This window comes from Coccomyxa subellipsoidea (genome assembly GCF_000258705.1).
Source record: "Coccomyxa subellipsoidea C-169, whole genome shotgun sequence".
Classification (NCBI taxonomy): Eukaryota; Viridiplantae; Chlorophyta; class Trebouxiophyceae; family Coccomyxaceae; genus Coccomyxa; species Coccomyxa subellipsoidea.
The window spans coordinates 1,024,318-1,051,481 of NW_005178039.1; the positions used below are offsets into that span (position 1 = coordinate 1,024,318).

At 56.5% G+C, this 27,164-nt stretch overlaps 5 protein-coding genes across 5 annotated transcripts; 2 read left to right on the plus strand and 3 right to left on the minus strand.

Moving 5' to 3' along the window:
• Positions 1-283: 283 nt before the first annotated feature.
• On the minus strand, positions 284-1,078 carry COCSUDRAFT_13362 (hypothetical protein; the record flags this gene model as incomplete). The annotated part of the gene is made up of 3 exons (XM_005649639.1): positions 284-568; positions 783-892; positions 997-1,078. 3 exons carry the CDS (start codon positions 1,076-1,078, stop codon positions 284-286), a joined length of 477 nt encoding a protein of 158 aa, XP_005649696.1.
• An 883-nt stretch (positions 1,079-1,961) lies between these two features.
• On the minus strand, positions 1,962-4,761 carry COCSUDRAFT_46610 (SPRY-domain-containing protein). The gene is made up of 9 exons (XM_005649640.1): positions 4,525-4,761; positions 4,291-4,410; positions 4,060-4,200; positions 3,802-3,944; positions 3,597-3,713; positions 3,098-3,373; positions 2,740-2,901; positions 2,516-2,611; positions 1,962-2,297 (listed from the first exon to the last, which is right to left on the minus strand). The coding sequence occupies exons 1-9, from the start codon at positions 4,628-4,630 to the stop codon at positions 2,208-2,210; spliced, it is 1,251 nt and encodes a 416-aa protein (XP_005649697.1). The 5' UTR covers positions 4,631-4,761; the 3' UTR covers positions 1,962-2,207.
• Positions 4,762-5,045: 284 nt separating this feature from the next.
• Positions 5,046-7,893, plus strand: COCSUDRAFT_13471 (JmjC-domain-containing protein; the record flags this gene model as incomplete). Its single annotated transcript, XM_005649641.1, has 7 exons — positions 5,046-5,156; positions 5,358-5,660; positions 6,135-6,425; positions 6,617-6,809; positions 6,919-7,044; positions 7,194-7,390; positions 7,648-7,893. The coding sequence occupies 7 exons, from the start codon at positions 5,046-5,048 to the stop codon at positions 7,891-7,893; spliced, it is 1,467 nt and encodes a 488-aa protein (XP_005649698.1).
• Positions 7,894-14,000: 6,107 nt separating this feature from the next.
• Positions 14,001-21,732, plus strand: COCSUDRAFT_83620 (hypothetical protein; the record flags this gene model as incomplete). Its single annotated transcript, XM_005650100.1, has 19 exons — positions 14,001-14,132; positions 14,339-14,956; positions 15,151-15,340; positions 15,485-15,572; positions 15,756-15,969; positions 16,270-16,432; positions 16,660-16,898; positions 17,162-17,383; positions 17,692-17,795; positions 17,949-18,063; positions 18,234-18,359; positions 18,484-18,613; positions 18,853-19,112; positions 19,363-19,503; positions 19,916-20,137; positions 20,414-20,614; positions 20,789-20,911; positions 21,170-21,424; positions 21,616-21,732. The coding sequence occupies 19 exons, from the start codon at positions 14,001-14,003 to the stop codon at positions 21,730-21,732; spliced, it is 3,660 nt and encodes a 1,219-aa protein (XP_005650157.1).
• Positions 21,733-22,514: 782 nt separating this feature from the next.
• On the minus strand, positions 22,515-27,138 carry COCSUDRAFT_61393 (ARM repeat-containing protein; the record flags this gene model as incomplete). Its single annotated transcript, XM_005649642.1, has 11 exons — positions 22,515-22,589; positions 22,692-22,884; positions 22,990-23,340; positions 23,556-23,876; positions 24,163-24,413; positions 24,505-24,724; positions 24,974-25,111; positions 25,335-25,477; positions 25,857-26,174; positions 26,626-26,850; positions 27,025-27,138. The coding sequence occupies 11 exons, from the start codon at positions 27,136-27,138 to the stop codon at positions 22,515-22,517; spliced, it is 2,349 nt and encodes a 782-aa protein (XP_005649699.1).
• Between the last annotated feature and the right edge of the window lie 26 nt (positions 27,139-27,164).

A 27,164-nucleotide genomic window follows, 5' to 3' on the forward strand; every position in this document is an offset into this window, starting at 1 on the left:
TAGCATACTCAGCCACGTGCGTGGGGTCACGCGTCAAGATGACACGGTTACCAATGATGTAGCGTGCAACCAGCGGCTTCTTCTTGCTGGCCGCCAGCTTCTCAGGGTTCTTCATGCGCCGCGACTTGCCAATGTGGTCCTTGGCCTGATTGACACACACAACAGCAAATAGCTCAGTGACACCAGCTGCACCCTCAAATTCCCCTGCTTCCTAGAAAGCAATTAGAGAATTTGAAATGCTGACATCAAAGCGCCAAAAGGAAGCAGAAAGGGCTGCCTGCAGTTAACTACAATCAAGAGAGCGTTCCAGGGTATTTCTGGAATGTCTTGCAGTCGGAGGAAGCACACTCAGAGCAGTGTCTCCTTCTGAGGTGCACAGAAGAACCGAGTTACCGCGCCGATGAGATACAGTACGAAGCCTTGCGCTCACCATAGGGGGGTGCCTGGGCTGCTGGGCAAGCCACTCCTGGCGCTCTGGCCGCGCGTCCACATAGGGCAGGCTGTACAGGTCAATGCCAGCCTCCTTGGCCATCACCTGCAGCCCCCTCTTCTCCACTGTCTTCATGGCCTGCACACGGAAACCACACCCTTGTACACTAGATTTGGCGAGCAATTACATAGCGACAGCTGCAAAGTTAGAGTGTAGTGACAGTGCACACAGTGGTGCACTGGCGCAGATGATATGAGGCATATGATAGTATGCCGTGTTTTATGGACCGCAGCCTTGTGGTAATTTAATGGCTTGCCAACGCCGGTTGATGACTTGCTTTCCAGGTAAGTACCTTAGTGCTGATGCGCATGCGGACCCATCGCTTCTCCTCAGGCCAGAACAACCTCTTGTACTGGAGGTTAGCGCCTTGAAGCTTCTTATTCCTCTTGTGTGAGAAGGTCACTGTGTTCCACACATAACGGATTAGGCACATGGCTCTGCAGACAGATACGTAGCAGGCATACAGATGCAAATCCAGAGAGCTACTGAGGTGTAGAACCACTCACCAACATATCCATTGTTGGCCTTCTTCCCAGTCAACTGACACGTCCTTGAAGCTGCATAAAAAGGCCAATCGATCAGTCGCATTGCTTACGAGGCAGCAATATTGTCCAACTGAGAACAGCACACACGAAAAGAAAGTTCTTGGTTGGCAAGCAAAGGCTTCTCCTTTCCGAAGTTCCCCCACCATGCCAGGCGCGCTTCCTTGTGCGATAGTGGAAACTAACATGTTCCAACAATGACAGCGCGAGTCACAGAAAGACTCCGCGGAAGGTGATACCAGCAACATGCATCTAAGCCTGGCCTCACCACCTTGCACCTTGGCACCGTGACATGCATGAATGAACCGATGAGGATGTGAAGCAAACCTTCTACGCAAAGTCTCTGTCTTCTGCCCGCAGGTGAAGACACTCTGAGGTTCTGAAATGCACTTGTCAAACCCCTGAAAGATGCCTTGCAGGAGCCGTGCACATTCAGGCCGGGTTTCAGGGCCACCGGCGCGGCCATTTGCCTCTACTTGGTCTGCCCCAAAATTGTGGGTGCGATCAGAACAGTCCTCCTAGAATTGCATCCCAAGCCGTCTGCACCTTCGCTGGCCTCATCTTGTGGGCGGGGTCCCACAATATAGTAATCTAATGTTGCCAGCGCGGCGGTTAGTCATTGCATCATCATGCGCACCTTTGCATCTATTTGAGAACATGATGAAGCGTGATTCAGTCCGGTGGAAGCCTTCGAATAGCAGGAGGCAGAGTCTTGCCAAGCTCAGTGACAGGCAAAGAGACAAGAAGTCTTATCAAAGTTGAATGTTGATGGCTCACTCACTGCGCATGCGCATGTCAACTTGGTTGAAACCACTGGATGACTCCGAGTCCCTGGATTCTAATGTCGGATGACTACCTGAAAGTCCAAACAGATTGTACCAAAGTCATCATGATAGCGGTTGCAGCACAGATATCTCATGACTGCATATGATACCGCCAGTACCATTCATTTACATTTCATTTATCTGAATAAGTACAGTATACAGGAAAGTCCCGGAAGGGCCTTCAAGGAAGTCTCCTGGGAACTCTCTTTGCAAATATTGCACAACAAACAAATACACCCTCCATCAAGTCCCTGACGTTGTTCTATACAAGCACCGCTGCTTGCCGCAGAGTCTTATTCATTGCGATCGCATGCATGCATTTCTGCTCAGGGAGCAGGCTGGGACGGGCTGCTAGTGTTTAAGACCCTTCCCTGGCCCAACATTCTCGATCAGAGCAATGCGAGGGTCGCCCAAGCTCAGCAATGTGCCCAGCGATGCTTCCTGCGCGCCCCAAACACATCCTTTCAGCACGACTCTTGTTTTTAGCTCAACATGTGGTCCTGTGTCAAGTACACAGACACCTGGGGGTCAGCGGCAAGCAGCAGGCCAGCTACTGCTGTTCAACCAGAGACTGAAACCAGAAGTCTTTCAGGTACGGATTCCAACGTGTTCAGACAGGCCAGGCGTGGAATTCAGAGTTCATGGATGGAGAAGCTTGCCAGCTGGCACCCAATGCGTTCCAGGGCGCTCTGTTCCCTTTTGCCGGTGTGCTTAAGGATGGCTGCAGTCAGCACCTTGGCCAAGTCCTCTCTTACCTGCGCAAAAAATGACCACTGCTCACAAAGTTGACAGGCGCAATGGATCTACATGCTCTATGCTGTGCAATACAGAGGGATTGGACGACTCCTTGGCGAGAATATGCTGTGTTCGTGGCCCGGCCCACCTTTGTGCCAAGGAGGCTGCCACAGGGGCTGCTGGCTGGGTCATTGTAGCCCAGCAGACTGAGGGCGTCCTGCAGTAGCTCCTGATCCTCGCCAGTGGCAGCAGACTTCTTCAGCACTGTGCTCCCAAACTTCACGGCCCCCTCATCGTCCCGTTGCCGCACCTGTCAAATCATCATTGGTCCGATCAATAAATAGCTTCAAAGATACTAAGAAATTACCTAGACGATGCCAAAAGAGGAGCAGCTCCACCCTTGCAAAATGCTGTACAAAATACAACCTGAAATTGGGACTCAAATATCCAACTACACACCTCATATTAGTGGGGTGTTTTGAAGCTACAAGAGGCGAGGCGCTCACCAGCTCCATGAATTTCTGGCACTGCAGCCGGAAGAGAATGCCGGGGTGCGCCTGCAGCACGCCCGGCGCCACGTGCTCGGCGCTGCTCATGGCGTCGTCTATGCGGCCGGCCACGAGCGCTTCGGCCGCCCCCGCGCGCAGCCGCACCTCGTCCCTGTCCTGAGGCGACACCTCCACCGCGCCGTCCAGCAGGTCCCGTGCGACCACCGCGGCCGACTCAAAGTAGCAGTTGTGCACCATGTAGTCGAAGATCAGCTCCGCCAACAAGGACCCCACCTACGCATTGGATCGCAAGTATCTAGGATAGCCCCTCACGCTCGCTGTAGGGTTGCCTGGCTGTGCTGGCTTCTTGAAAAGCTGGCGACACAATGCAAGACAGCCCAGTGCACTGGCACACCAGGGTGCAGCTGCTAGTGTGCCGTGCTCTGCATGCTCAAGTCAAAATTGGAGCCCCCGAATTGATAATGCTGTCATGCGCAGGACAGCTGGGATCCCACACCTTGCCCCTGGCGGGAAGCACTGTCTCCTGTATCTGCGCTTCTAATCTGCGTGCTGCTTCCACCTTCATGCTCTCCACATCAGCTTTGAAGGGCGCCTCTCCAAAATTGGCCAGCACCTGCAGCCATCCCGAGGTCAACCCTGCTGCAAGAGGGCTAAACCCTCTCCGAGCAGCAGTGCCTGATCAGGAGGGTGTTACTAGTTACCTCTTCTTCGTGGGTTTGCATGCCCACGCAGGGATAGAGCTTCTCCTCAGCCACACCCAGGAAGGCAGTGCCCAGATCAATGCCATTCTTGAAGTAGGCTATCGTTTGCTCGGCTCTGTTCAAAAGCGCTCCAACGACATCCCCTGCACAACAACGACTGTGGTTGCGATTTGGACACCAGAGAGATAAGCGATCGGGTCTTTGTCCACAATGACTGACATGTTTGATAGATGAAATAGGAACAGGGGAGGGGCATACCGGTGCCAAAGGTTGGGCCATAGCGCCTTCCCTTCCCATCGCTGCGGAAGGCATTGCCATCATCGCCGTGGTAGCCATAGCTTTGTGGCTCCCAGCCAGGGAGCCTATCCATGTTTACATCAGCTGTGCAGAAGCCCACCCCTATAGCCAGAAGAATACACTTTTGGGCTCAAGTTCACGTCAAAGGTGTAATCGACCAGGTCTCTGCATGTGATGTCTAAGATCACGCACCAATGTACCCATCCCTCCCCTTGCTGATGATTTGCACTTCGAAGTAGTAGATCGCCTGGGAGAGTGGGACGTATGTGTTTGCTCTTACACACGCTGCGTCCTTGTCTGCACTTCCTGGCCCTGGAGCAAGGGGAACACAAGCTTCGCAGCCAGTTTGCAGCTTATATCAACAACTACAAGCTCCATCTCCACGGCAAACCATGCAAGACGAGCTGAAAAGCCAGATTATCGCACCGATATATTTCACACGCTGGCCGTTGACTTCCAGATGACGGCTGTTGCCCCTACTTCCGCTACCTTTTTCCCAATGAGAAGGAGGAGATCGATTGCTACTGCTCATGGATTAAAATGCATGCGCCCTGAAGGCATGTGCAGTCCACTTCGCGTCACAAGAGTCAAATGTGCTGTCTTCGTTCCTACCAAACCATCCAATCACAGTTTTAAGATTAAACACCGTGTTTACAACAGGTTGAAGGGACGTATATGGCTCTGGGATTCACGACAACACATCACTAGAAGCCAGGGTTTTTCGAGGGGACCACAACAATAAATAGGGTTTTAAGTTCTCGACATCAAAAAACCTCTGCAGTCTTGCTTTGCCGGACTTCTGTTTCGGTGAAAAAACGCGTTGTATACAGGGCTATCATTTGTTGAAATGATGCAGGAAGTGGTTATTTTGCGAGCGATGTGCATTGGCGATTGGTGATCAGTTTCTGTGTTGGCACACACAGCGACTCCACTGAAGGACGGATGAGATGCTGGTTCCGGAAGCACCAGTCTTCCGTCCCACGCCTGAGGAATTTGAGGATCCACTTGCATATATAGCCTCAATCAGGGAGCATGCGGAATCCTACGGCATCTGTAAGGTGAGCCTGAGCGACCCCCAACCCTCTAGTATGGCCAATCTGCAGGCCTCAGCCTGGGCAATCCACCAGCTTTTGCGGGCCTTGCTCCTGCTGAATGAGATCGTGTGATGCCTAAGGCACACACGACCTTCCCAAAACCATTTAAAATGGCGTGTGCAGATTCAGCCTCCCTCTTGCTGAGACTTTCTTTGGTGTGCCCAGGTCATCCCTCCTGCAGGCTGGAAGCCTCCTTTCGCCATCGACAAGAGGAACTACCGCTTCCGGACTCGGATACAGTCTGTCCATGAGCTGCAGCAGAGGACAGACTTCTCGGCAGCCTCTGAGTCTTTCAACAGAGGATTTCAGGCGTGGCTGAGGAGCCAGGGGAAGGCTGCCAAGCGCAATCCCGTGGTGGCCGGGCATGAGGTGGATCTCGCCAAGCTATATCGCCTTGTTTCAGGGCGTGGCGGCTTCGAGCGTGTGAGCGACGACAAGCTCTGGCGCGATGTTGCCCGTATCATGCAGGTAATTCCTTGACTGTGCAAGTGGTTTAAGCTGCTTTACGATCTTGCATGCTCCTGCTGAACCTTGAGCGTGCTTTGCAGATTGACGACAAGACTGGCAATGCCATGTCCACGCTGCGACAAACGTACCAGAAGCACCTGCTGCCATATGAGGCTTACTGCCAGCAGAGGATGGACCCTGAGGCAGATAAAAAGAAGAATGGCAAGAGGGCGACCACCTCTGACGGAGGGAGCAGATTCAACGCTTTTTTGGCAGTTGTGGACGACGCAACGGAGGCAGCCGAAATTCTTGGGAGCCTGATGTCCTTTGACAGGGCTGGGTCTGCTGAGGGCGATGAGCCTTCCTTCAAGCGATTGAAGAGCGAGGAAGTCAAAGCCGAGGTGCGATCACGATTCTGCTTTATTCTAAAAGTTTGCAGCACATTTTGCTGTGAAGAGGGAGTGAGAGTGACACCACCTCCTGACCCTGGCGCAGGATGCTGACAAGATCCGCGTGCCTGCCAACATCTATGAGCTCAACTGCGAGCTGTGCAAGGGCGGCCATCACGAGGACAAGATCATCCTGTGCGACCAGTGCGACAGGGGCTGCCACCTGTTCTGCCTCAACCCGCCACTGGAAACAGTGCCAGAAGGCAATTGGGTCTGCCCCCTGTGCCGCGAGGCGGAGGCAGAGGGCGGCGCCTTCAAGGAGGGCCACGAGTACTCCCTCGCAGAGTTTGAGCAGATTGCCAACGACTTCAAGGACCACTACTTTGGTGGCCAAGAGGTGCAACCCTTTTCCAGAAAGCCTCTCCTCACCCTCTAAGGCACCTCATTCTTGTGCTCTGCATGGCTACTTCTTGTTTTCTGTGAGCAGCAAGCTGTGGAACAAGCATGGTAGTCAACGTAACACACTCGAGGAGTATATTTTTCACAGCTACTCTGTGAGGAGAAATAAATATCCCCTCGTGTGTGCAGGTGAGCTGGGAGGAGGTGGAGGAAGCCTTCTGGAAGATTGTGGAGGAGGGCGAGGAGAGCATCGATGTCATCTATGGCGCTGACCTGGACTCCACGCAGCTGGGCTCTGGCTTCCCACGCGTCGGCGGCCGCATGGGCACCAACGAGTATGCCCAGGCCATGTGGAACCTCAACAACTTCCCTCGGCTGCAAGGTGTGCTCATGCCCTTTGTCCCTTAGGCCCCCCAATGTATCTCTGCCAAACGCTAATGGATTGTGCTTTCTCAAGCCAGATTCTGATTGCTTCGTTTGCTTGGTGACAGGTTCTCACGGCAGCATGCTGCGTCATGTGGACGACAGCATCCCAGGTGTCATGGTGCCCTGGGTCTACATGGGCATGCTCTTCTCCTCCTTCGCCTGGCACATCGAGGACCACATGTTCTACTCCAGTGCGCCCCCTCCCCCTTCTTACCCCATTGCTAACCTTCTGATGGGGTCACTCTTGTCACTGTCAAGCGGGCAATTTGCTCTCAACCCCATAAAGTGTCGCGATCCTTATGTGCAAAAGTGAATGCTGAGCCTGCATTGCCTGCTGCAGTCAACTACCATCACTGGGGGGACGCGAAGCGGTGGTACGGCATCCCATCGGCGGCGGCCAACGCGTTTGAGACGGTGTTCAAGAAGGCGCTGCCAGAGAAGTTTGAGATGCAGCCGGACCTGCTCTTCCACCTCACCGCCATGCTGTCGCCGCGCGTGCTGCGCCAGCACGACGTCCCTGTCTTTGGCGTGCTGCAGGTCTGTTCTCCTGTTGCCACTCGGTGTTTGTTGTTCATGACCTGGATTTTTCAGCAAGCATGCTATCGTAAGACAAAGCCTGCATAGAGGCATTTGTCGTCCTGGATTTATCAGCATGTTTATCTTGAGTCCAGGACAGCGCAGCAGAACTTTGGTTGCAACACACATTGCCGGGGAGTGTTGCTAAGCCTGATTCCAAGTGACTACCCGGAATCTAAACACAAGGCATATGCGTGACAATCTATTTGTGTGGGCAGGAGCCGGGCGAGTTTGTGATCACGTTCCCGGGCGCGTACCACGGCGGGTTCAACACGGGGCTGAACTGCGCGGAGGCGGTCAACTTTGCGCCGGCGGACTGGCTGCGCTTTGCGGCGCTTTCGCTGGATCGCTACCGCTGCTTCCGCAAGCCCTCCCTCCTCTCCCACGAGTGGCTGCTGCTCAAGGTAGGAGCCCCTGTAATGCCCATCACCCTGCATGTTCATGCGTGCTTTCCATCTGCATGATGTAATAAGGTAAATCACATGCTTTGTATGATGAATTCCCATCATCACAGGTCGAGCCCTCTAGAGCATTAAGACCATGGCAGAATGTGCAGTGTTGTGTAAGACTGTATTAAAGGTATGTATTGTTGTGTACAGTGGTTTTCTCAAATTTTTGCCTCTTAATTGTGTATCATGGGCTGCGCAGGTAGCTAGGGAGGAGACGAGCCCGGACGCATCCTTTTTCGTGCACAGGGACCTGCAGCGCGTCATCCAGGAGGAGCGTGAGTGGCGCTTCAAGCTCTGGTCGCAAGGTGAGCTCCTCAGACATGCAAGGTCTTGCATGAACCAGCACAGCTGCCTCTCACCCTGTTGTTGCGCATGGTGTAAGTGACCATTGCATTCCTCAATACCTGTGCCTTCATAACATTTCACCAGTACGCATGGGGCAGCTTCTATCGACACAGAGACAGTGCTACAAGTTGCTTTACAAGTTCCCACTCTATTGTCAACGTGCAAGGGACAGAAATCTTCACAAGTGGATGAGAGCAGAAGTTGAATTGTGATTCTTGACGGGCCTATCAAGGATGGCAACAGTGAGGCAACAGGGCTGGACCGGAGGCTGATGGCGGGTTGTGTGCTGCTGTGCAGGCTGCCTGCGCTCGCGCAGAGTGGTGCAGGAAGTCGGAATGGATGAGGGCGACACGGACGACGCAGAGTGCGTCATCTGCCACCTGTACTGCCACGAGAGCGCTGTGGAATGCGACTGCTGCCCGCGCCGCCGCACCTGCCTGCGCCACGCGTCTGCGCTGTGCGAATGCCCGCCGCCCAAATGGCGCATCGCCTTCCGCCACTCCCTCGCCGAGCTGCATGCGCTGCTCTCCCAAGTCGCTCAGCGCATCCCTGAAGGTGTGCTTTGGACAATTTCTCATCCTTCCGCAGCCCCTGTGAGTGCCTTCCATAACAACTTTCATCGAATCGCAGCCGCCATGAGCACATCCAGAAGATTCTCCTTATCAGATGCAGCCGCCATGTGCACCTGTCTTACTTCTCTAGTACTGTATCCTGTGATGTGTAATGATTTGACTTGGAAGTGAGTCTTAGAAAATTGCATGCCCCTGCTGGTCCCTTCCTACTTTACACCGCAAATTTTCCAGCCTTTTCAATTTGAAAAAGTAGCAGCTGCCGCATACTTGACCTTATGCTTGTGGCCGGCAGACTTTGCCACAAAGATGGAGTCCCGGGCGGCGCTACCGAAGGCCGCGGAGTGTGTGAAGTGCGAGGAGCCTGTCAGCAGGAGCAGGAGTCGCAGCGCCTCTGAGGCGCCTCAGCCCAGCGTCAAGCTCGATCCTGAGCTGGGCCCCTCGGCGGAGCCAGAGGCTCCCAAGCAGAAGAAGCGGAAGAACCAGAAGGAGAGGTGCCTGCCCCTGTTTCTTGTCTCTTATTTGCCCTCTGAATGTCCCGCCAAATGAAACGTTGGCTGTTCCTGCTTGTGTAGAGATATAGACTTTGAGTACCAGAAGAATACATCTTTGTCGTGGTTGAAGAGGAGAGTTGAGTGCTGCAAGAGGATCTGTCCACTAAGATGGTTTCGTTATACTACACAATGCAGGGCACAGCCCACCATCCGGAAGACCAGGGCTCAATTGAGGGCGCTGGAAGAAGAGGAGGTGCTGCTGCTTCAGATGGAGGTGCAGCAGCGCTCCTCCCCGCAGCCTCAGCCGCAGGCAGAGCAGCAGACAGATTCTGCACCCGCTGCTGCTGCTGCAGTGTCTGTGCCGCCAGAGCAGCCAGCAGAGACTCAGCCAGACTCAGAGAAGCAGGAATACCAGGGCTCTCCTGCTCCTGAGGCACAGGCCGAGGCAGAGCCCATGCAGGTGGATGCGGACACCATGGATGCCCTGGACGCCTTCAGCGCACTAGCAGGTCTGTCACTGCTTTGATTTGGTTATAGACGTTTCTTTTTTGGGCAAGCTGTGTTGCTTTGTGTATCATTGCATGTATCCTTTGTGGATGCACACGTGGGTGGATGTTTAGGGTAGATGTGCATTCTCCTGTGATCCACATTGAGCAGGGCATGCGTGTGACTTTAGTCATGTAAAATGCTATGTACTGAGCTTGAGCTTGAGGTGCATCATCTTCTGTTGCAGATCTGGCGGACTATGCTGAGAGGGAGGCGGGCTCCCAGTCTCCCAGGGCCAGCCCCAAGCCGGAAGCAGGATCTGCTGGAGAAGCCGATGGCAGTGCGCCAGAGCCATCAGCCAATGGCGATGCAGCAGCTGACGAAGGCGCTCATCTGGCAAACGGCGCTGCTCAGCCCAGCATTCCACAGCCGTCCACTGAGGAGTTGGTGGACCAGTGGACGGAGCAGCTTCGAGACAAGCACAGGTTTGTGGCTGTCCCCTTTCGACGACCGGTTGTGCTCATTATTGCACGGACTTGCTCAGCCTTTGAGATGATAGCCTGATGCATATAAGAAATTAGCGTGCCGATTCAGTGGTTGCCACATGTTGCAGGGGCATTTGCATGATGTGCGCTTCTGTGCGCTGCAGGTCGTGGGTGCAGAAAGCAAAGGCCCTCCTGGAGACGGGGGGCGCCAAGGTGGCTGAGCTGGACACGCTGCTGGCGGAGGGGGAGCAGTTTGGGTGGGGCCCAGAGGATGTGCAGGAAGATGTGGCGCCCCTGGAGACGCGCCTCAGGGATGCCAAGGCCTGGGTCGGCCAGGTGCACGCTCCCACCTCACGCGTAATTTAAAAGGCCGCTCTCTTGCTTGAAGTACATTGCAGGAGCGCCTGCAGCCTTGCTGCTCTCATCTAGCTATGAAGAATCGAATAGATTTATCTGCATCTCTGCTCTGCATACCATGGCGCCCTCCAGAGTGATAGGCAAGGGTAGGAATGCATGCAAGGAGGGCTGAATTTACTCTTGGGTGCTGGGGACAGGTGACAGGGCTGCTGAAGAACAAGGGGTCCATGCAGCAGCTGGAGCCGGTGGTGGCATGGGACCCTGCGCCGGTGTACGTGTCGGGCTACACCAAGCTGCGCGAGGGGTACACCGCCGCGCAGGGGTGGATCGCCAAGGCGGCCGAGGTGCTGGCGTCCGAGGGGCCCTGCCACCTTAAGACCCTGGAGAGCCTGGTGTCTGAGGCCTCGCGCATCCCCGTCAGTCTCCCTGACGCCAAGGTACACCGTCCCTGCATCCTAAGTTGTCTAGTGGAAACTCCCAGTCCTGAATGAGCCAGACATTCCAGGTGAATTGGCAGCAGCTGTGGCCAAACTAGTTCGTCACTTGTGTAATTAAAGAAGCGGGCCTGCAATTGCCATGCGACTAGAAGCGTGAGTTGTGCTTGTGAAAAGACATCTTTGGGGCAATTCTGAAGAGGTGTGTGGGGACCAGATTCTGCGAGAGCGGGTGGCAACGGGCAGGAGACTGGTGGAAGCGATCTTGACGGCGTTGCCGGTGATGCAGCAGCCGGTCGAGGCGCCAGCCGGCCACCGTGCCCGGCGCGCCCGCTCCGAATACGGCGCCCACCGCCACGCTGGCACCCCAGAGAAGACCACTGGTAAGACTGCTGAATTCTGCTGTGCACATGCAATGCGGCCAAGGGTGCTCAAACCTCACAAAGGGGGTCTCACACAATCTCATTCTTGCCCATGCCAGCCGTCTTGGAATTCCTACAGCTGGGTCCTTTTTGTGCGGCATGATAGGAACACACACTCTGTTCTTCCGTGGTTGGTTTTCTGCGGGGCAGCAAGTGAGAGGAGGGGCATCATCCCTTCCGGTGTCACTTGTATGAAGAGAATGTCGCTCATGTCCTGTCTCCATGCTGCTGCACAGGCAACGAGCCGGTCACGCTGGAGAAGCTGAAGCAGCTGCAAGCCCAGGCAGCCCACACGCAGATCATCGTTCCCGAGCTTGATGTCCTCAACAACGCAGTCACCAAGCTTGCGGCATTCCAGGTATGCATTACACTGGTTGAATGGTAGTGCTACATTTCAATGCCCCTTCTTCTCTTGCAGCTGACACAAATTGAAAGGTGCTTCAAGGTTGCAATCAACCTCTATGATTTGGTTGTGCTGAGGTTGTCTCTGCTGCGCTCGCAGGCTCGGTGCAAGGACCTGCAGAAGGTGGTGCCGACTCTGGCAGAGCTGGAGGAGCTGGACGCGCAGGCGCAGGAGCTGCCAGGAGTGGTCCTGGACATGGACAACCTGAGCAGGTACAAAGACCACAACCGACGGCTCCCCTGCACCGTCTATGCATGCCTTGACTACCCTGTGCTACAACTGTCATGTCCTTGGATGAAAATTAAGCCACCTATCCTGGTTGTCGAGCAATAACAGAATGGTTGCAGATTGCGATCTCAGATGGTGCTGGCTGTGTTGCGGAGGACATTGCTGCTTGTTCTAATGCATGTAAGGCACCTTCAAGGGCGGTTATCAATGCTCACCTTGTATGCGCTCGTCTTGCAGGCTGCTGGCGAAGGCGCAGGACTGGCTGGCGTGGGCGGGCAGTGCGGCCAAGTCGCGCGCGCCGCTGAAGCGCATGCGCGAGGTGCTGCACGCTGGCCTGCGCCTGGGCGTGGAAGTGCCCCAGGTCGACGAGCTACGCCTGGAAATCCGCCGCCGCGAGTGGGAGGAACAAGCCAAGAAGGTACCCGCCTGCTCTCCTCCTGATTTTAAACCTTTGCACAAGCTCGCGTCCTCCATTGGGGTCTCTTGAGCCGCAAAAGTGCATGCCCAGGACAGCAATACATGCTGGGTTTGCTGACGAGTTGTATCTAGTGACAGTTGTACATTCCTGGGTTGGCAAATTGTCTGGAAGTGTCATGATGGTGGCGGGTGGCCTGTATTATCCCTGATGGCCGTCGTTCACTTCTGGTGTTAAGTGACAAGCACGCTGCGCAGTACTGTATCGGGTGTGCAAGCAAGCGCGCCATCTCATTTCTCTGAAATGGTGATTTCTGCTGTGGCAGGCGCTGTCGGGGAAGCAGTCGCTGCAGCAGCTGCAGGAGCTGCTGGCAGAGGCAGCAGCCAAGGGCGCGGAGGAGACCAGCCTCGCGGACGGCCTGCGCAAGCGCATCGCAGCCGCCGAGGAGTGGGAGCAGCGCGCCGACGCATTCTTCGCCTCGGCCACCAAGCACGAGCTCAAGGCCCTCGAGGTGCGCGCCGCATGCTTTCTGCTTTCTCTGCCTTCCTCTGCTGCTTTTTATACTGGCCTGCCCTGCGCAGAACAATGCATAACAATACTTGAGCAGGCCCCAGGAGCCTGCGTATCTGAAGCTATAGACTGTGGTATCTACTCGGCCAGGAACCTGGGTGTTGTGCAGGTTTCAGGACATCATGAGAAAGTAATGTTTTGCACTTGTGCAGGATCTGGCGGAGGAGGGCAACAGCATGGGTGTGAGGATGGGCAGCCTGGCGCAAGTGAACACCGCCCTCACCAACGCACAGGCCTGGGCCAAAGCTGCCGCTGCTGCATCTTCGCCCTCGACTGCCACTTCGCCCTACTCCAGACGGCCTCCCCTTGCACAGGCAAGCCTGCCGTCAATCACTGCATTTGTAATCCACTGGACTCAAAACTGCCAGCTTTACCTGCTGAGGCACGTACTAAGGCAAGGGGATGCATGGAAAAGCCTGGCTCGGTCAGGGATATTCGGGACACTCAGTCTTTTGAGAGATGGGACATCCCTGGGCGGAAAGACCATCTGCACCAGAGCAGGGGAGCGGGTGAACATACTTCCATCCAACAGCACTTCAGACATGACCTGATAGCAGCATACCATTGTCAGCACCATAATTCCCGCACCCCTCAAAACGCGTGAAATGCTTGGACTTGTTTTTAGGACTCTTTCTTCCTTGAAATGATCTTTCATTATCACCAATGGGTCGGGCTCAGCGAGAGCTTACTAAATCTGGTCTAAAAATTGCCATAGGGTTTATATTTTGCATTTAAGGGCCTTAATTTTCGACCCTTTCTCTTAATTATTTTATGCGGGAAATATGGTGCTGACTACGGTATCCTGCTTTGTGATGTAGTGAGATTTGCATGGTGCAACCCTCGATATGGGATAAGCCTGACAGAGCAGAGGTTTGCGGGCGCAGGTGGGGAAGCTCTTGGCAACGTATGAGGAAATGTCGGTGGAGTTGCCAGAAGCGACAGAGCTGAAGGCCAGGCACGAGCTGGCACTCTCCTGGATTGCTGAGGCGCAGAAGCACCCCTCCACTGCAGAGACCCCGACTGAAGAGCACGGCCCCATTCTGGAGGTCAGTCGGTGCATTCTATTTGTTTGCTGTGAGGAGCCTGCATGATAAATTGAACAGTGCTTGCTTTTCGGCTGAGCAGAGCGAAGACAGCGGCCCTTGAGCATTATGCATGTGGTTCTCCATCTGTGCACCATCCCTTGTCATGACAAGGTGTGAAGAGCTGCTGAGGCCTGAAGAAGACTTAAAAGCATGCTGCCATAACGCAGGATCTGGTGGAGAAGGGCATGGACGTAGGCCTGCTCATGCTGGAGCTCAGCACCGCCCGGGACCGGCTGGCCGCGCTCCAGTGGGCGGCCCGAGCGCGCGTCCTGCTGACGGCCACCGAGCCCGCCCCCGCGCCGCAGCTACCCCTGCCATCCACCCCGGCACCCGCCTGCCTCGCCCCGGCCTCTGCATCGGCGCACGCTCAGCCGCCACCCGCCGCAGCCGACTCGGCCGCTGCGCCGGAGTCGGCACAAGCCTCTGCTGCCGCACCCGCGCTCCCGCCGCCGCAGCCGCTTCCGGCTGCTGCAGCAGAGCATGGGAGTGGCGCTCCTCAGGAGGAAACTCCTGGGAGCGCAGCAGCCACAGAAGGAGCCCAGCCGGCTGTTGGGCCCTCTGTTGAATCGTCTGCGCTTCCTGAGCAGCCGGCTAGTGGCACAGATGTGGTCATGGCAGAGGCAGGGGAGCTGCCGGCGCCCAGCCAGACAGATGAAGCAGTGGCTGCAGAGCGGTCGGAGCCGTCAGGCAGAGCAGCACAGCAGGTGCCGCCGGCCACGCCTGCCAGAGTCGTCGGCGTCACTGGTGGCTTGGAAGTCGTTGCTGGCTCAGCTATATTCACCAAGGTCTCCCCCATGAAGCTTGGGCCGAACGGCAAGGCAAGTCCCTCGATTCCCTTTGCCTCTATCCTTCATAAACCTCACACTGAAATATGACATGCACAGACTTTGGTGTGGCTCTTCATATATTTTTTTCTGCAGAAATGCATGACAACTTTTCATGGATTTCTTGTGTTTTGAGGAGATGTGTGGATTTGCAGGTGACGATTGAGGACTTGATGGCGGGCTTGGAGGAGTCTACCGGCAGGCAAGCTGCAGATGGGCTGGCGCAGGGAGCGCCAGCGGCCATCAGCGGGCCCTGGACGCAGGCTCTGCTGGGTGACGGTGACGAGGAGGCAGACGCTGCCATGCTGGATGCCATCGCCCCAAGACCTGCATCTGCTGACCCTGGTAGTGGCCCACATCATGTTGTAAAAGCTCTTATTGAACATATCAGCCCTGCCTTTTTTGTGTGGCTCTTGTACATCCGGTTTGTGCATTTCTTGACAAAGGCAGACTGTTTGCCTGACCTCAGTAATATCATGTGTTCTGCAGCACCACCAGGATTGGCATCACCTGCTGCACCACAGCCGCAGAGCGCGCAGACACAGCTGCGGTCTCCTGCCACCAAAGCCGCTGAAAGGTGCTTTCCTCCCACAGTCTCTACCTTGTTCTGATGCTTGGTCTTGGCCCTGACACTGCAGTTGATCGGAGAAGTGGCGGCTGACATGATATGAAGGTTATCGACACATTACCAAAATAGAGCCTTAAGTGACAGGGCAGGGTTGCAGAAGGTGAGAGCTGACTTAGAAACTCTACACTGCAGGTTCCTGGCGGATGAGAGAGCTGCGGCAGACGAGGAGGCCAGCGAGACAGCGCGGCGGCGGGGATCCCAGCCAACGCTGGCGCAGGCGGCGGCACTGGCGGCCGAGGCAGAGGACCTGCCGGTGGACGTGGAGCTGCGAGGCAGGCTGGAGGAGATCGTGCACAATGGAGAGGACTGGGAGGCCCGCTGCGCTGCAGTGCTCAACCCCAAGCGGGTGCGCACTTTCTCAAGCCTGTCACTATTTCATTACACTATCAAAGTAGAGTTCCAAAATGTCTCTTTGCTTTGGAGCCAGTTGGCCTCTGTGATGGGTGCTCAATGCACCACTAATTGGCGGACGGTGCCTATAGTGCGCACCTCATGGTGTGCGCAGCACGGTGCGCAATTAGCTAAGTACTGGTACATTTGGTACACTGAAGAGTGTAGCTGTCACATTCTTCAGGCCTACTGCCGTCCTCTGTGTTTATGAGGAGGGGGCGGTGTTGACTGAGAGGGTGCATTGTGGTGTGTGCAGGCTGGGGCGGGCGAGGCGGTGGAGCTGAGCATGGAGGAGGTGGGCGCGCTGCTGGAGGAGGGCAAGGCGCTGGGCCTGCAGCTCAAGGGCCTGCCCAAGCTCATCTCCGCCATGTCCGCCGCCCGCGCCTGGAACGTCCGCGCCGCCCGCGCCCTGCGCTCCGGTGCGCTCACCCCCCTCTGTTTGCACGGCTGTCTGCCTAGATTGCTCTGTGTTTCTTCCAGAGGCTCAAGACCACCTGGTCGGTGCACAGTTCCATCCAGAGGCGCACTCCAGATGTGCCCTGTATTGATCATGCCCAGTATAGAAGGCAAGAGAGCCTGCCTGCAGTGTGCTGGTTTTGTGATGAGAATGAGCACTGGGTGGTTGACGTTGAGTGGTTGCAAGCAGGTGGAGAGAAGCCGAGCTACGCTGAGCTGGCGGCGCTGGCTGACGGGGCGGCGGAGCTGCCGATAGTGTCGCCGATGTCCGGGGCGGTGCTGGAGGCGGTGGCCGCCGCGGAGGGTTGGCAGGAGCGCGCGCGGCGGGCCATGGCCAAGCGCAACAGCGGCCAGAAGCTGTCCAAGTGCCTCTCCTGGCTCGCCTCCTCCATCGACCGCGCCCTCGAGCAGCTGACCATGCGCGTCACGGTGCGCTGCCCCTGCAACCGCCTTCCCTCATCCCTCCTGCATTCTTTGTTCTAAAGCATACTATCCAGAATGGGACACCAGCACTGCAGAACACATACCCAGAACACACTATTCACCTGATGGATTGTGCGTTCTTGGGTCTGATCTATGGTGCTGGCGTCCCGTTCAAAGAAGCCTGGTTTTCTCGGATTGGCTTGCACTGCGCCAGAGCCCAGAGCACCAGCATTTAAGAGGCTCCTCACGCTGCTGAACGTGCTGTGCAGGACGAGAAGAGGCTGTACTGGCAGAATCAGCAGTCGGCCACGCAGCAGCAGAAGCACGTGTCCACGCCGAGTCCGCCCTCCGCAGAGGAGAGGGAGGCGGTCGCGGACGGCAGGCGCCGGCGCACGGCCAAGGCCATGCAGCAGGAGGAGATGTCCCCCGAGGAGGAGGTGTATGTAGAGAACGAACACGAGCTCTTCTGCGTCTGCCAGCAGCCCTACAACGTGGACACGGCCATGATTGAGTGCGACCTGTGCAACGAATGGTACCACCTCAAGTGCATGGGCCTCACACAGGCACGCCCCGCCCAGCCTTTTACTGCGTCGTGTGTTGCCTGCAGTGCTTGCTCTTTACACTTCGATCAGATGCGTGACAGTGAAGATCACAGAAGTGCTAGGACGAGGTCGGGTGGCTTTGTGTTGCCATGTGTGGACAGGCCTACATAGCAGCCCCTTCACAGGAAAGTAATGAGTTGGTTTGGATAGACTGGCTGCAGGGTAGCTGATGTGATTTTGTGTATGTTGCTCTCCAGGGCGCGGCGAAAAGTCTCAAGAAGTACTCCTGCCCGCTCTGCATGGCACTCAAGAACCAGCCGACCGACCTGGATGCCGCCATCGGCCGCACCCGCCGCACCCGGTGAGCACTGCTCCATCCTCACTGACACCCATTGATACTGCGTGGTACTGTACTGTAGGAGGTTCAGGAGGCATTATGCGCACAGTTGTATTTGCTGTTGGAGAATTCATGAGGCTGCCAAGTGCTCACGGTGTCTGTGTCGATCTGCTGCAGGCGTCCGGACCGTGCCACGCTGGCGCAGCTGATCCAGGAGGCGGCAGCGCTGCCGTGCGTGATGCCCGAGCAGGCCACCATGGCGCGCATCCTCAGCTGCTTCGACCGGTGGCAGGTCAGCTCCACTTACCTTCCTCTTCCCGTGCAGGGGCTCTCTTCCACACTTACAACATGCCGTCTCAGGTTTTGCCAACAACAGTGGCGTATGTTGCGACGGCGCAAGCGCATCATGTGTAGGGAGATGTTGGCAGGGACTGACGAATGGCTGTGTCTGCTTGCCTCCAGACTGCTGTGGATCTGGCGGTGCGCGCGCATGAGCAGTCCAGCGTGCTGCCGGACAACCACCCGCCCGGCACGCTGCCTGCCGACACCAAGCCTCAAGGCCGGCTGCGCGTGTCGATGCTGAGCCAGGTAATCCCCCATCCCTCTCTTCCCTTGGCATCTCTTGGAAGCCCTGTGATTTCCACAAGCACATTTCTGTGCCATCTAACAGTTGGAGCGAGGACATGAAAGGGGGTTGATGGGTTGTGCGCAGCTGGCAAAGAGCGGGCTGAGCATGGAGGTGGAGATGGGCGAGCTGGGCGTCCGAGTGCTGACGGCGCTGCGCGCCGAGCGATGGCGCACGGCCGCGGAGCAAGCCTTGCGCTCGCCCTCCAAGACCACAGGTGCCCCCTGCCCACACCTGTCTTTACCCTCCTCAGATCACACGGCCCTGCTTGCATGCATTTACCTAGCAAGCACCTTGGGATGCTCGTGCACCTATCTTGTGGACACCTCTTCTCGGGAGGTGTGGGGTGTCAATTTAGACATGACACTCAGTGGCATCCCTCGGATGTTCAGTGGTGCTGAGGGTGCTGAGGCGCATATGCCATTTGCTGACCCCGTCTGCGTGTGTGGTGCGCAGCGGACACGCTGTGCAAGCTGGTGAGGGAGGCGGAGGGGTTTGGGCTGGTGCTGACGCGCGACCTGATCGGCAGCGCGCTCGGCTACCGCGCGGCCGGCGCCAAGTCGTGGCTGGAGCGCTGCCGCCTGGTCATCGCCGACCTGGGCAACCCCTCCAAAGACCAGGCCGCGCTGGACGCCGCCCTTCGCCGCGCCGAGGCCCTCGCCGCCGACGCCGACCGCCTGTCCTGCAACGTCACCAAGGACCTCGAGCGCCTCAAGGTGCGCCTGCTGCTTGGTACCAGCTCCTGCAATACCGCACCTGCTCCATGCATGCGCGGGCGGTTCTTAGTCGAGATTGGTACCCCTTGCCGGGAATAATGTTTCCTCGACTTGCTTGTTTTAAGGAAATACACAGAGCTCGCTAGTAAGGGACACAGGTTGCTTCTTGCAAGCATTGTCCTGGCAGCATGTAACAGGTGTGCCACAGGGTAGGCAAGAGCCTGAAGGTGTGTGCAATGGTGGTGCGCAGGAGGCGACGAAGCTGTGGTGCCTGTGCAAGCTGCCGTACAATGAGGACCGGCCGATGCTGGCATGCGACTACTGCCAGGACTGGTTCCACTACGACTGCGTCGGCCTGCGCCCGCCCGGCGACGAGGAGGACGACGAAGACGTGGCGCCCCCAGACTTCCGCTGCCCCTCCTGCTGCCTCAAGGCGCGCCCTCTTCTTCTCTCACCATTTTCTGGCTGTTGTACCACAGAAGAGCCAGCTGACATTCCTGCGACAGCCTGAACATGAAACAGCCACCTGACAGCTCCCCGGCTGTACAAGCACACAATAGCCACCTTAAAATTTTTCCTGACAGTCTTATCAATACAACAATCACCATGTTGAAGAAACCCGCACAGTGATGAAGAGTGGCTGGGTATACAACAACTCGGTGCCCCAAGGTGGGAAGTGCGAAAGGAGGTGGATGTGGTCGTTGAGGTGGTGCCAGCAGCAGATGACAGATCAGGGTTTCGGCACTGGGGTTGATTCAGGTATGTAAGAGGAGGTCTCATTATGTGATTTATTGTGTGTGTAGGAGGGCAAGCCGTATCCGGAGATGGCGCGGGTGCCGGAGCGGTCGCTGGTGACGCTGCAGGCCGAGTTCTGCGGGGGAGCCGGCGCCGGCGCGCCTGTCTCCAACGGCGTCTCCTCCTTCGCCACGGCTGCCGCGCAGCTGCCTGTGCAGGCCGGCGGCAACGGCGCGCTTGGGGCTGCCACCAATGGCTTCTCTGGCGGCATCTCCGGCAGCCTGCCGCAGGTATGTAGCCTTGCTCTGACACTCAGAGACCTTGCATAAAATATGATTCTGTGACAGCAGATGCGCAGTATTTATTTCCCGGCCATTGAGGTGGTTGCTGGTTTATGCCACGGGCATTGGTCGACCGTCAGGAGGTTGTCTTGGTTTGAGAACCTTGCATTCTTCTTTCCACGGCCCTCTGCACACGCCGATGGTTCAAAAATGGGGCTTCAGCAAGATGTTGACAAAACATTTGATAAAAGTGCCCGACATAAGCCGCTGTGTGGCGGTGTGCAGGTACTGGCGGGGCTGCAGTACAGCCTGCCGCCGCCAGACATGGGTCTGAGCCAGCAGCAGACGCACTGGGTGCTGGCCGCCCTGGCAGCGCAGGGGCAGCAGCAGCTGCAGGGCAGCGTCTCAGCCGCGCTCGCCCTCAGCCACACCAACCCTGCCGCAGCCGCCGGCCTCTTCGGCCACTTCCCCGCCTCCCAGCTGCAGGTGGGCCCCTTGTGTGAAGCACCTTGAAGCCCATCTCTGGGAGGCCTTTGGAGGGTTCTCTCTAGTGCTGCAACGCAAGGAAGAATTCCTTGTAAGGCCTGCGGAGTGCATGTCTTTGCTTGCTGAAATGCACAAGAGAAGCTGATTTCTTGACTTGGCTGGGCATGGGTGCAGGGGAACCTGTCGGCTCTGGCGGCGCAGCCCAGCCTGGCGCTGCAGATGACGCCGCAGGTGGCCGCCCAGATTGCCAGCCAGATGTCCGGCCAGCTAGCCATGCAGCTGCAGCACAGCGCTGAGGTGCGCAACCTCCCTCCTGCTCCTGCTCTGTCCTTCTGCACTCTCTCAGCAACCATTTGCTATGCTTTTGGTCATTATGACATCAGCCGGGGTGAGCTGCTGCCCCTGCCATGCGTGCACTTGCGCATGAGGCTTGTGTGCAATCCAAATACGGGCTTTGTGTTGAGCGCTCGACAGATGTATTCGCACCTGGAATCTTCATGAGCGTGGTGTTCTGCACGGAGTTTTGGTTGAACCAAGTTGGCTTGTATATAGCAGATGCAGCAGAGGAGCTCCTCTCAGGCCAGCCCCAGCCCCACGCCGCCGCCGGTGGAGCAGCCTGCGCCCGCTGCTGCACCAGAGACCACAGCGCGACCAGAGCAGCCCAGCTATGCACAGCCTGCTGCAGAGCAGGCTCAGCCCAGTGGGCCGCCAGTTCACCCCGCTTGGCAGGAAGCGCAGCTCAGCGGGCAGTATGGGCTTGCAGACAAGGCTCCAGCTACAACTGTGGCCACCCCGCCACAGCCGCCAGAGGTGTGTGATTGAGCATGCTTGTGTGTTCATTGACACTTTAAAAAAGACTTGCTGTACTGATTCTGAGCAGCAGATTAAAAGATTTGTTCGTGCATGCTACGTTTGTTACTGCGGCCTTTCGCAAAGGGCTGCTGCTAAGTCTTTGTTCCTCTCAGTGGCACAACTGTAAAGATATGCGGTGTGCTATGCAGGCTCCCAAGACAGAGAATCAGCCTGCGGTCATCGGGGAGAATGGGCCGCCTGCCGGAACTGAGAGCCTTCAGGCCGCAGGAGCAGCACTTCAGCCGGCAGCAGCTCTGGTGCAATGAACGCCAGAAAAAGCATCGTGGATAGATGGGTTCAGGGGCGTAAGGTGTCCCTGCAATTCTCTTTTACTATTGTCTGAGGTACATGTACATTGCGTGGGGATGTTTCAGGGCTCCTTAGTTCCTTCCTTTGTGACAGTGTGTGTGCTGTGTGACACAGCAGTCTGGTGTTTGAAAACATCGATGTGGAGTCGCAAGGCTGTTTCTATTTATTTGCATGCTGCTGTGTGGTTTTGTGAGTCCTGGGATCTGGGCTGTCGTTGGAGGCTATTGGACCATTGTGTTGGGAAGGACTCCCCTCTGTTGAGCTATGAAAGACAATTTTGGCATGTCGCCATGGTGGCATTGTGCTGTATCCAGTCATATGCATATGTGATGTACTTCCAGCGTTTTGGCAATTGTATGCAAGTGCTTTTGAGCATCTTTGCCATGCGGCCACAGCTATAGCTAGCTAGATGTGCGCATGGCCTGCTTCCTGTGTATTGTAATGATGCTTGGAAGTCCATGTGTATGTCCCACCTGCATTGCACTTAATCAGGCATGGAAACCATCCTCCAAACTTGTTATAATTGGCATTGGCAGAAGTCAAGTTGGCAGTTGAAAAGGCAACAGTAGCCAATCCGGATCTTGCCAATTCTTATCAGGTGTCTACAGTGTCTGACATCTTCATCGCGGCTTTGCCCATGTTTCCTCATTCCCACCACAATTGTAATCGTATATACGGGCTCAAGCATGTGGATGAGTAGTCAACAAATGGCGAGCCCCCTCATATTAACAAGAAATATTCAGATGCGCATCAGAACAATTGACCACTTCTGCCAGTCGGTGAAGTACTTCTGCCAGTTGGTGAAGCCGGAAACCTGCAGTGCAAGAGCCAGACTCGTCATGCCACACCCAGATATGCCAGAAGATGCGGCCACAGCATTGAGTTCTGCCGAATATGCATTTGGGCCTGGTCGCACCAATGCGTACCTTTTGGGCATGGTGGAGGCCACAGGTGCAGATGCATTGCTTGCCATAGCCCTGGAAGCCGTGGCTGGAGGCGATGTCTTGACTGCAGCTACATCTGATGGGGGCGGCTGCGGTGAGCTTCCTCTTGTGCGCGTGAGCTGTGTATCTGCCTCAACGGTCAGCTTTGCCAACCTGGCAGCAAGCCTGCGCAGAGAAGTCTCATTTCATGAAGATTCTGTGGTACTCATGCATGCCAACCATTTCTTACAGTTACACCTTCTCTTGTGATGTTACTGATGTAACCCGCACCTGGCAGCATCGCTGCCCTTGCCCTTGGCAGCCGCCAGCACAGCAGGCTTCGCCGGCTTTGAGCCTCCAGCGCTGGCCGCTTCCAGGCCGCTTAGTGCTCCAGTTGCAGGTCCAGCTTGGCCGCTGCCTGGTGGCTGCGCGCATGCAGGTGCACCAGCATCCGCGGCTCGCTTGAAGCTTGTGCTGCTGCTGAGGCAGGGCTCGCCGCCAGATTGGCCCTGCTGCAGCCGCCCGGCAGCACGCGCAAGAGCATCGGACGCTCCGTTGGCCGGCCGGCCGCGCCGGGCCGACGCCGCCGTTGCGGCCGCCGCCGCAAGCCGGCGCTTTTCCGGTGTGTCCTCGTTGTGCAGCCTGACCGCACACAGCATATCACCAAGGCATCTGCCATTGCAGTGTCTGGCCTCCACAACACAGCCAAACTTGCTGACAATGTGGCATTGCTCGTCTTGATTTATTGAGAACAGACCTTCACGAGGGTAGATATATATCCGATCGGCAGCGCAAGAGACGTGAATTTGCCAGGCCAGGACAACAACGCAGGTTTGCACAAAACAAACCTGCCCTACCTCTCTATCTCCTCGGGGATGAAGTGCATGTCGGCCTCCTCCTCCTCTTTCCTGCCGTCCTCCTCCCGCCACGCGCTGGAGGCGTTCCCTGTGCCCTCAATCTGCTCTAGCGCCCTGCCGACCTCCAATCGCACGTCCCGGTCGACATCGCTCTGCAGCGCGGCCGTAGCCGCGTCTAGCCGAGCAGCCGCCTCCGCGTTGCTCGGCAGCAGCAGAATCTGCCTTAGCAATGGGAGAAGGGTGGCCGCACGCAGCCGCACGCCCACAACGCTGTCTGACAGAAGCTCCAGCGCCGGGTTCAGCGCGTGGGCCTTGAAGAACCTGCAATCCCACTCAACAGCAGGCCGTTTGCAAAAGGTCTCGACTTTTAAGCTTCTCAACCCATGCACCAATCCATGCCCTCCAGGCACAGCAAAAATGGCAACATTCAACAAATCCATCAGTCTCAAGCCCGACAGTTCAGCCCGTACCTGGAATGCTAGTGATTTTCAACTGTGTGGCATATGACACGAAGGATTTCTGCATGCATGCATTGATGCTGAATTGCTCAGAGGAGGAAGGGCAGTTTAGTCTTTATCTCAGCACAAAGATTTGTCGAGAGCCAAACCTGGCGCTGAATAGCCTGAGGAGCGCGTGGCACACATCCACAAAGAGAAGGCGGTGGGAGCAGGATCGGCTGCGTGCAAATTCGCGCAGAAGCCGCACCAGGAGCTCGGTTTGCTGGTATGGCTTGCGCAGGCAGCGCAGGAACGCCACTGCAGCCCCGGCCGCGGCCGCGCGCATCGGCGCGGCACCGCCCGCCATGTGCCGCAGCGTGATTGGCAGAAGGCGCTCGTATATCTGGTCGCCACTCAGAATCTGCATTGACCATCATCATCTTTTAAACGCTACATTACTCACCAGGTGTGGTAGGGGCAAGGAACCATTAATCAGGGATTGGAGGTTTTACTTGGGCTAGGGCTGGGAAGGAGAGCAGCATGGCCTCCTGCGAGCGCCAGTCCAGGCCGAGGCTGGCGTCCAGGCTCACCAGCGCTTGCGCTAGCTCAGCACCAGCGCGCGCATCATCAACACCACCTGGCGCAGCAAACAGCTCCAGAGTCCCCGGCAGCTGCCGCACAGCCGCCTCGCGCACCGCTGCGCTCCCATCCCCCAACAGGTGCAGCAGCGGCCTGCTCCCATCACACTCACATCTCTGAAAATCTCCTCCCTGCAGCTATTCACAAGGATGGAGTACCACAAGCAATCTGTTTTTAGTGGCGCTAAACCGTCAATTTGGAAATTTTGAGGCGCCCAGAAAAACAACATGAACCCCTTAACACCGCCATGTCAATATGTTGAAATATGCTAGAAATGCCACTGGCCACAAGCATGCACAGTCTTTGCATTTACAGTGATGCCCTTGGCGAGAGGCCGAGCACCTTCTCATGTACTGCACGCAGCGGTCCCGGCCCAGGAGCAACGCGCACTCGTGAAACCCGGCAGCCATCTGCGACCTAACCTCGACTTCCGTGTCTCCAACCAGTGCTGTCAGCGCTCCGTGTAGATGCGTCGAGTACCTGCACCCACAGTGAACCGCTTCGATTGCAAATCCTTTGCACTTACGCCGAGGCGCATGCTCTTCAAACATGCATGCATGTGCTTTGCAATGACGGCTGTCCTAGATTCGTTGCCAGACAAATAGAGCCCACCCATTAGACAATTTTGCCAGTTATTGTGTAAATTGCATTGGGAAATCCTAGATTACGTCTGAGTACAATTTAAAATGGGTGGGAGGCGCACCTTCGGGGGGTTGCTGCTCGCAGGACAGTGGAGAGGGCGGCAGCGCAGCACGCACGGCACTGGATGTCCTTCGCAGCAGCCAGGCTCCTGAAAGCCGCTAGCAGCATCACCACATCGCTCTCGTTGTCCAAGTCTGCCGCCACCTGTATGCGGACCTCTACAACTCTCATACGCCGCCTCAAACAAATACCACTGAGCTTTTGGGTCTCGTCCACTTTTCTCTGCTGCGGCTGATCAAAAATATTGAGACTCCCCTCCTGCGTCTGTGCACATTACTGGACTCTTTACCTTTTGCGAGCTCTTGAAACCCAGGCTGCCGGTGTTTGCTCTCCGCGAATTAATCAACACGCTGGCTCACATCAACATCACTCATGCTGTCAGACTAGTACCGCTCTCTCAGAAGACATGCAGACAACCTCCGACTGTCCCCGACAGGCATTAAGGCGGGCCCAACAATAAAGCAAGCCCTTGGATTGGCTGCATCTGCGGGTCACCCATCGTATGTCACGAATAACACCCAACACAGAGATAGCGCCGCGCCTGCATGAGCTGGCCGCAGAAGAGGCGCGCGACGCAGCGTTGCACCTCGGCGCTGATGTCGGCGGCCGCGCAGAGCGCGCGCACGAAAGGGAACGCCCTCGACCGCCGCCTATCCCCTGGCAGAAGGTGCAGCACGCAGCCGAGCGCGCGGATCGCGGCGCAGCGCACCGCCCTCTCCTCGTCCTCCGCCAGCTCGAGCACCTCCGGCAGGATCACGTCCACGCACGGCTCGCGGCCGAGGGACAGCGCCAGCGCCGGCAGCTGCTCGCACATGCACTGCCGCACCAGCTTCTCCGTGTCCTGCGGCATCCATTACTATTATCATGACGCGCAGCATACGAGACCCAAATATCAAGTTTAGTTCGGTTACCCTGGAGCCTAGCATTTCCTGGGTGTGGGAGGCAGGCCCCCCAACCACCACTTAGTAAATCCGCAGATCATCTCATCCAAACATAGGTGTGTTGCAGCAATTTCTCAATGTTTCCCTATTTAACCCAATGTTTGCGGTTATGCAATGGCAGTAATTTTGAGAGCACGTGGGTCGGCATTTCTGTCAAAGAGGCATAGCTGCACAGATTCGGTACTGTCACCCAAGCAGATGCTGCTGAGCACTTCAAATCCTGGTGGGTCATGCAATATGGATCACGCAATGTGGGTCAGCAGCTTGGAATGTAAGCAATTTGTAAACCAGTGCATGCTTAGGGACGTGCATAATCAAGAGGAGGGCAAGCAGGGGCGCCAAAAGGCGGACCTGGCACAGAGCCACTGCTTTGTGCAGGAACTGCAGCTCGATGTCCTCCCTGCTCAGCTTGACTGCAGCGGCTCCGAGGAGGGCGCAGCACATCAGGCGCCCCTGCGTCGTCTGCCCGTGAGCCTGCGCCCTGGCCAGAGCAAATGGCACCACTCTGCTGTTGACGGCTGCACGCTCCATCTGTGGAATGACAGCTACTGCCACCCGCACCCATGCGTCAACCACCTGCAAGCAACGCACCCAGAAATTTGCACGGAGAATTTGTTGGGCGAACCACTGTAGTTATGTTTGTTATATTGTTATATTTGCAGGAAAAGTAGCAGCCAAGCTCGCTCTCTGAAGAGAGGGGATGTCAGTAGTGTTCTGTACAGTGGCAAATGTTGCGAAGATGCAGCGTACCTCCTCAGATGAAGGCAGGCACATGTTGGTGAAGGCCACAGGTAGCAAGTAGTCAGCGAGGTCTGCAGGGGCCAAACTGTTCTCAGCCGCAAGGAGGGCCAACGCCCGTGCCATGCCCACCTGGAAAAAGGGCATCAAGG

Excerpts from the sequence above, each read along its gene's own strand:
- COCSUDRAFT_46610 (XM_005649640.1), bottom strand. The coding sequence starts at position 4,630 with ATGAGCAGTAGCAATCGATCTCCTCCTTCTCATTGGGAAAAAGGTAGC. Across the intron at positions 3,714-3,801 it reads TGCAAACCCACGAAGAAGAG|GTGCTGGCCAATTTTGGAGA; the intron begins GTAACTAGTAAC and ends GGATGGCTGCAG. Across the intron at positions 2,298-2,515 it reads AACGCATTGGGTGCCAGCTG|GAAGCATCGCTGGGCACATT; the intron begins GCAAGCTTCTCC and ends TGGGGCGCGCAG.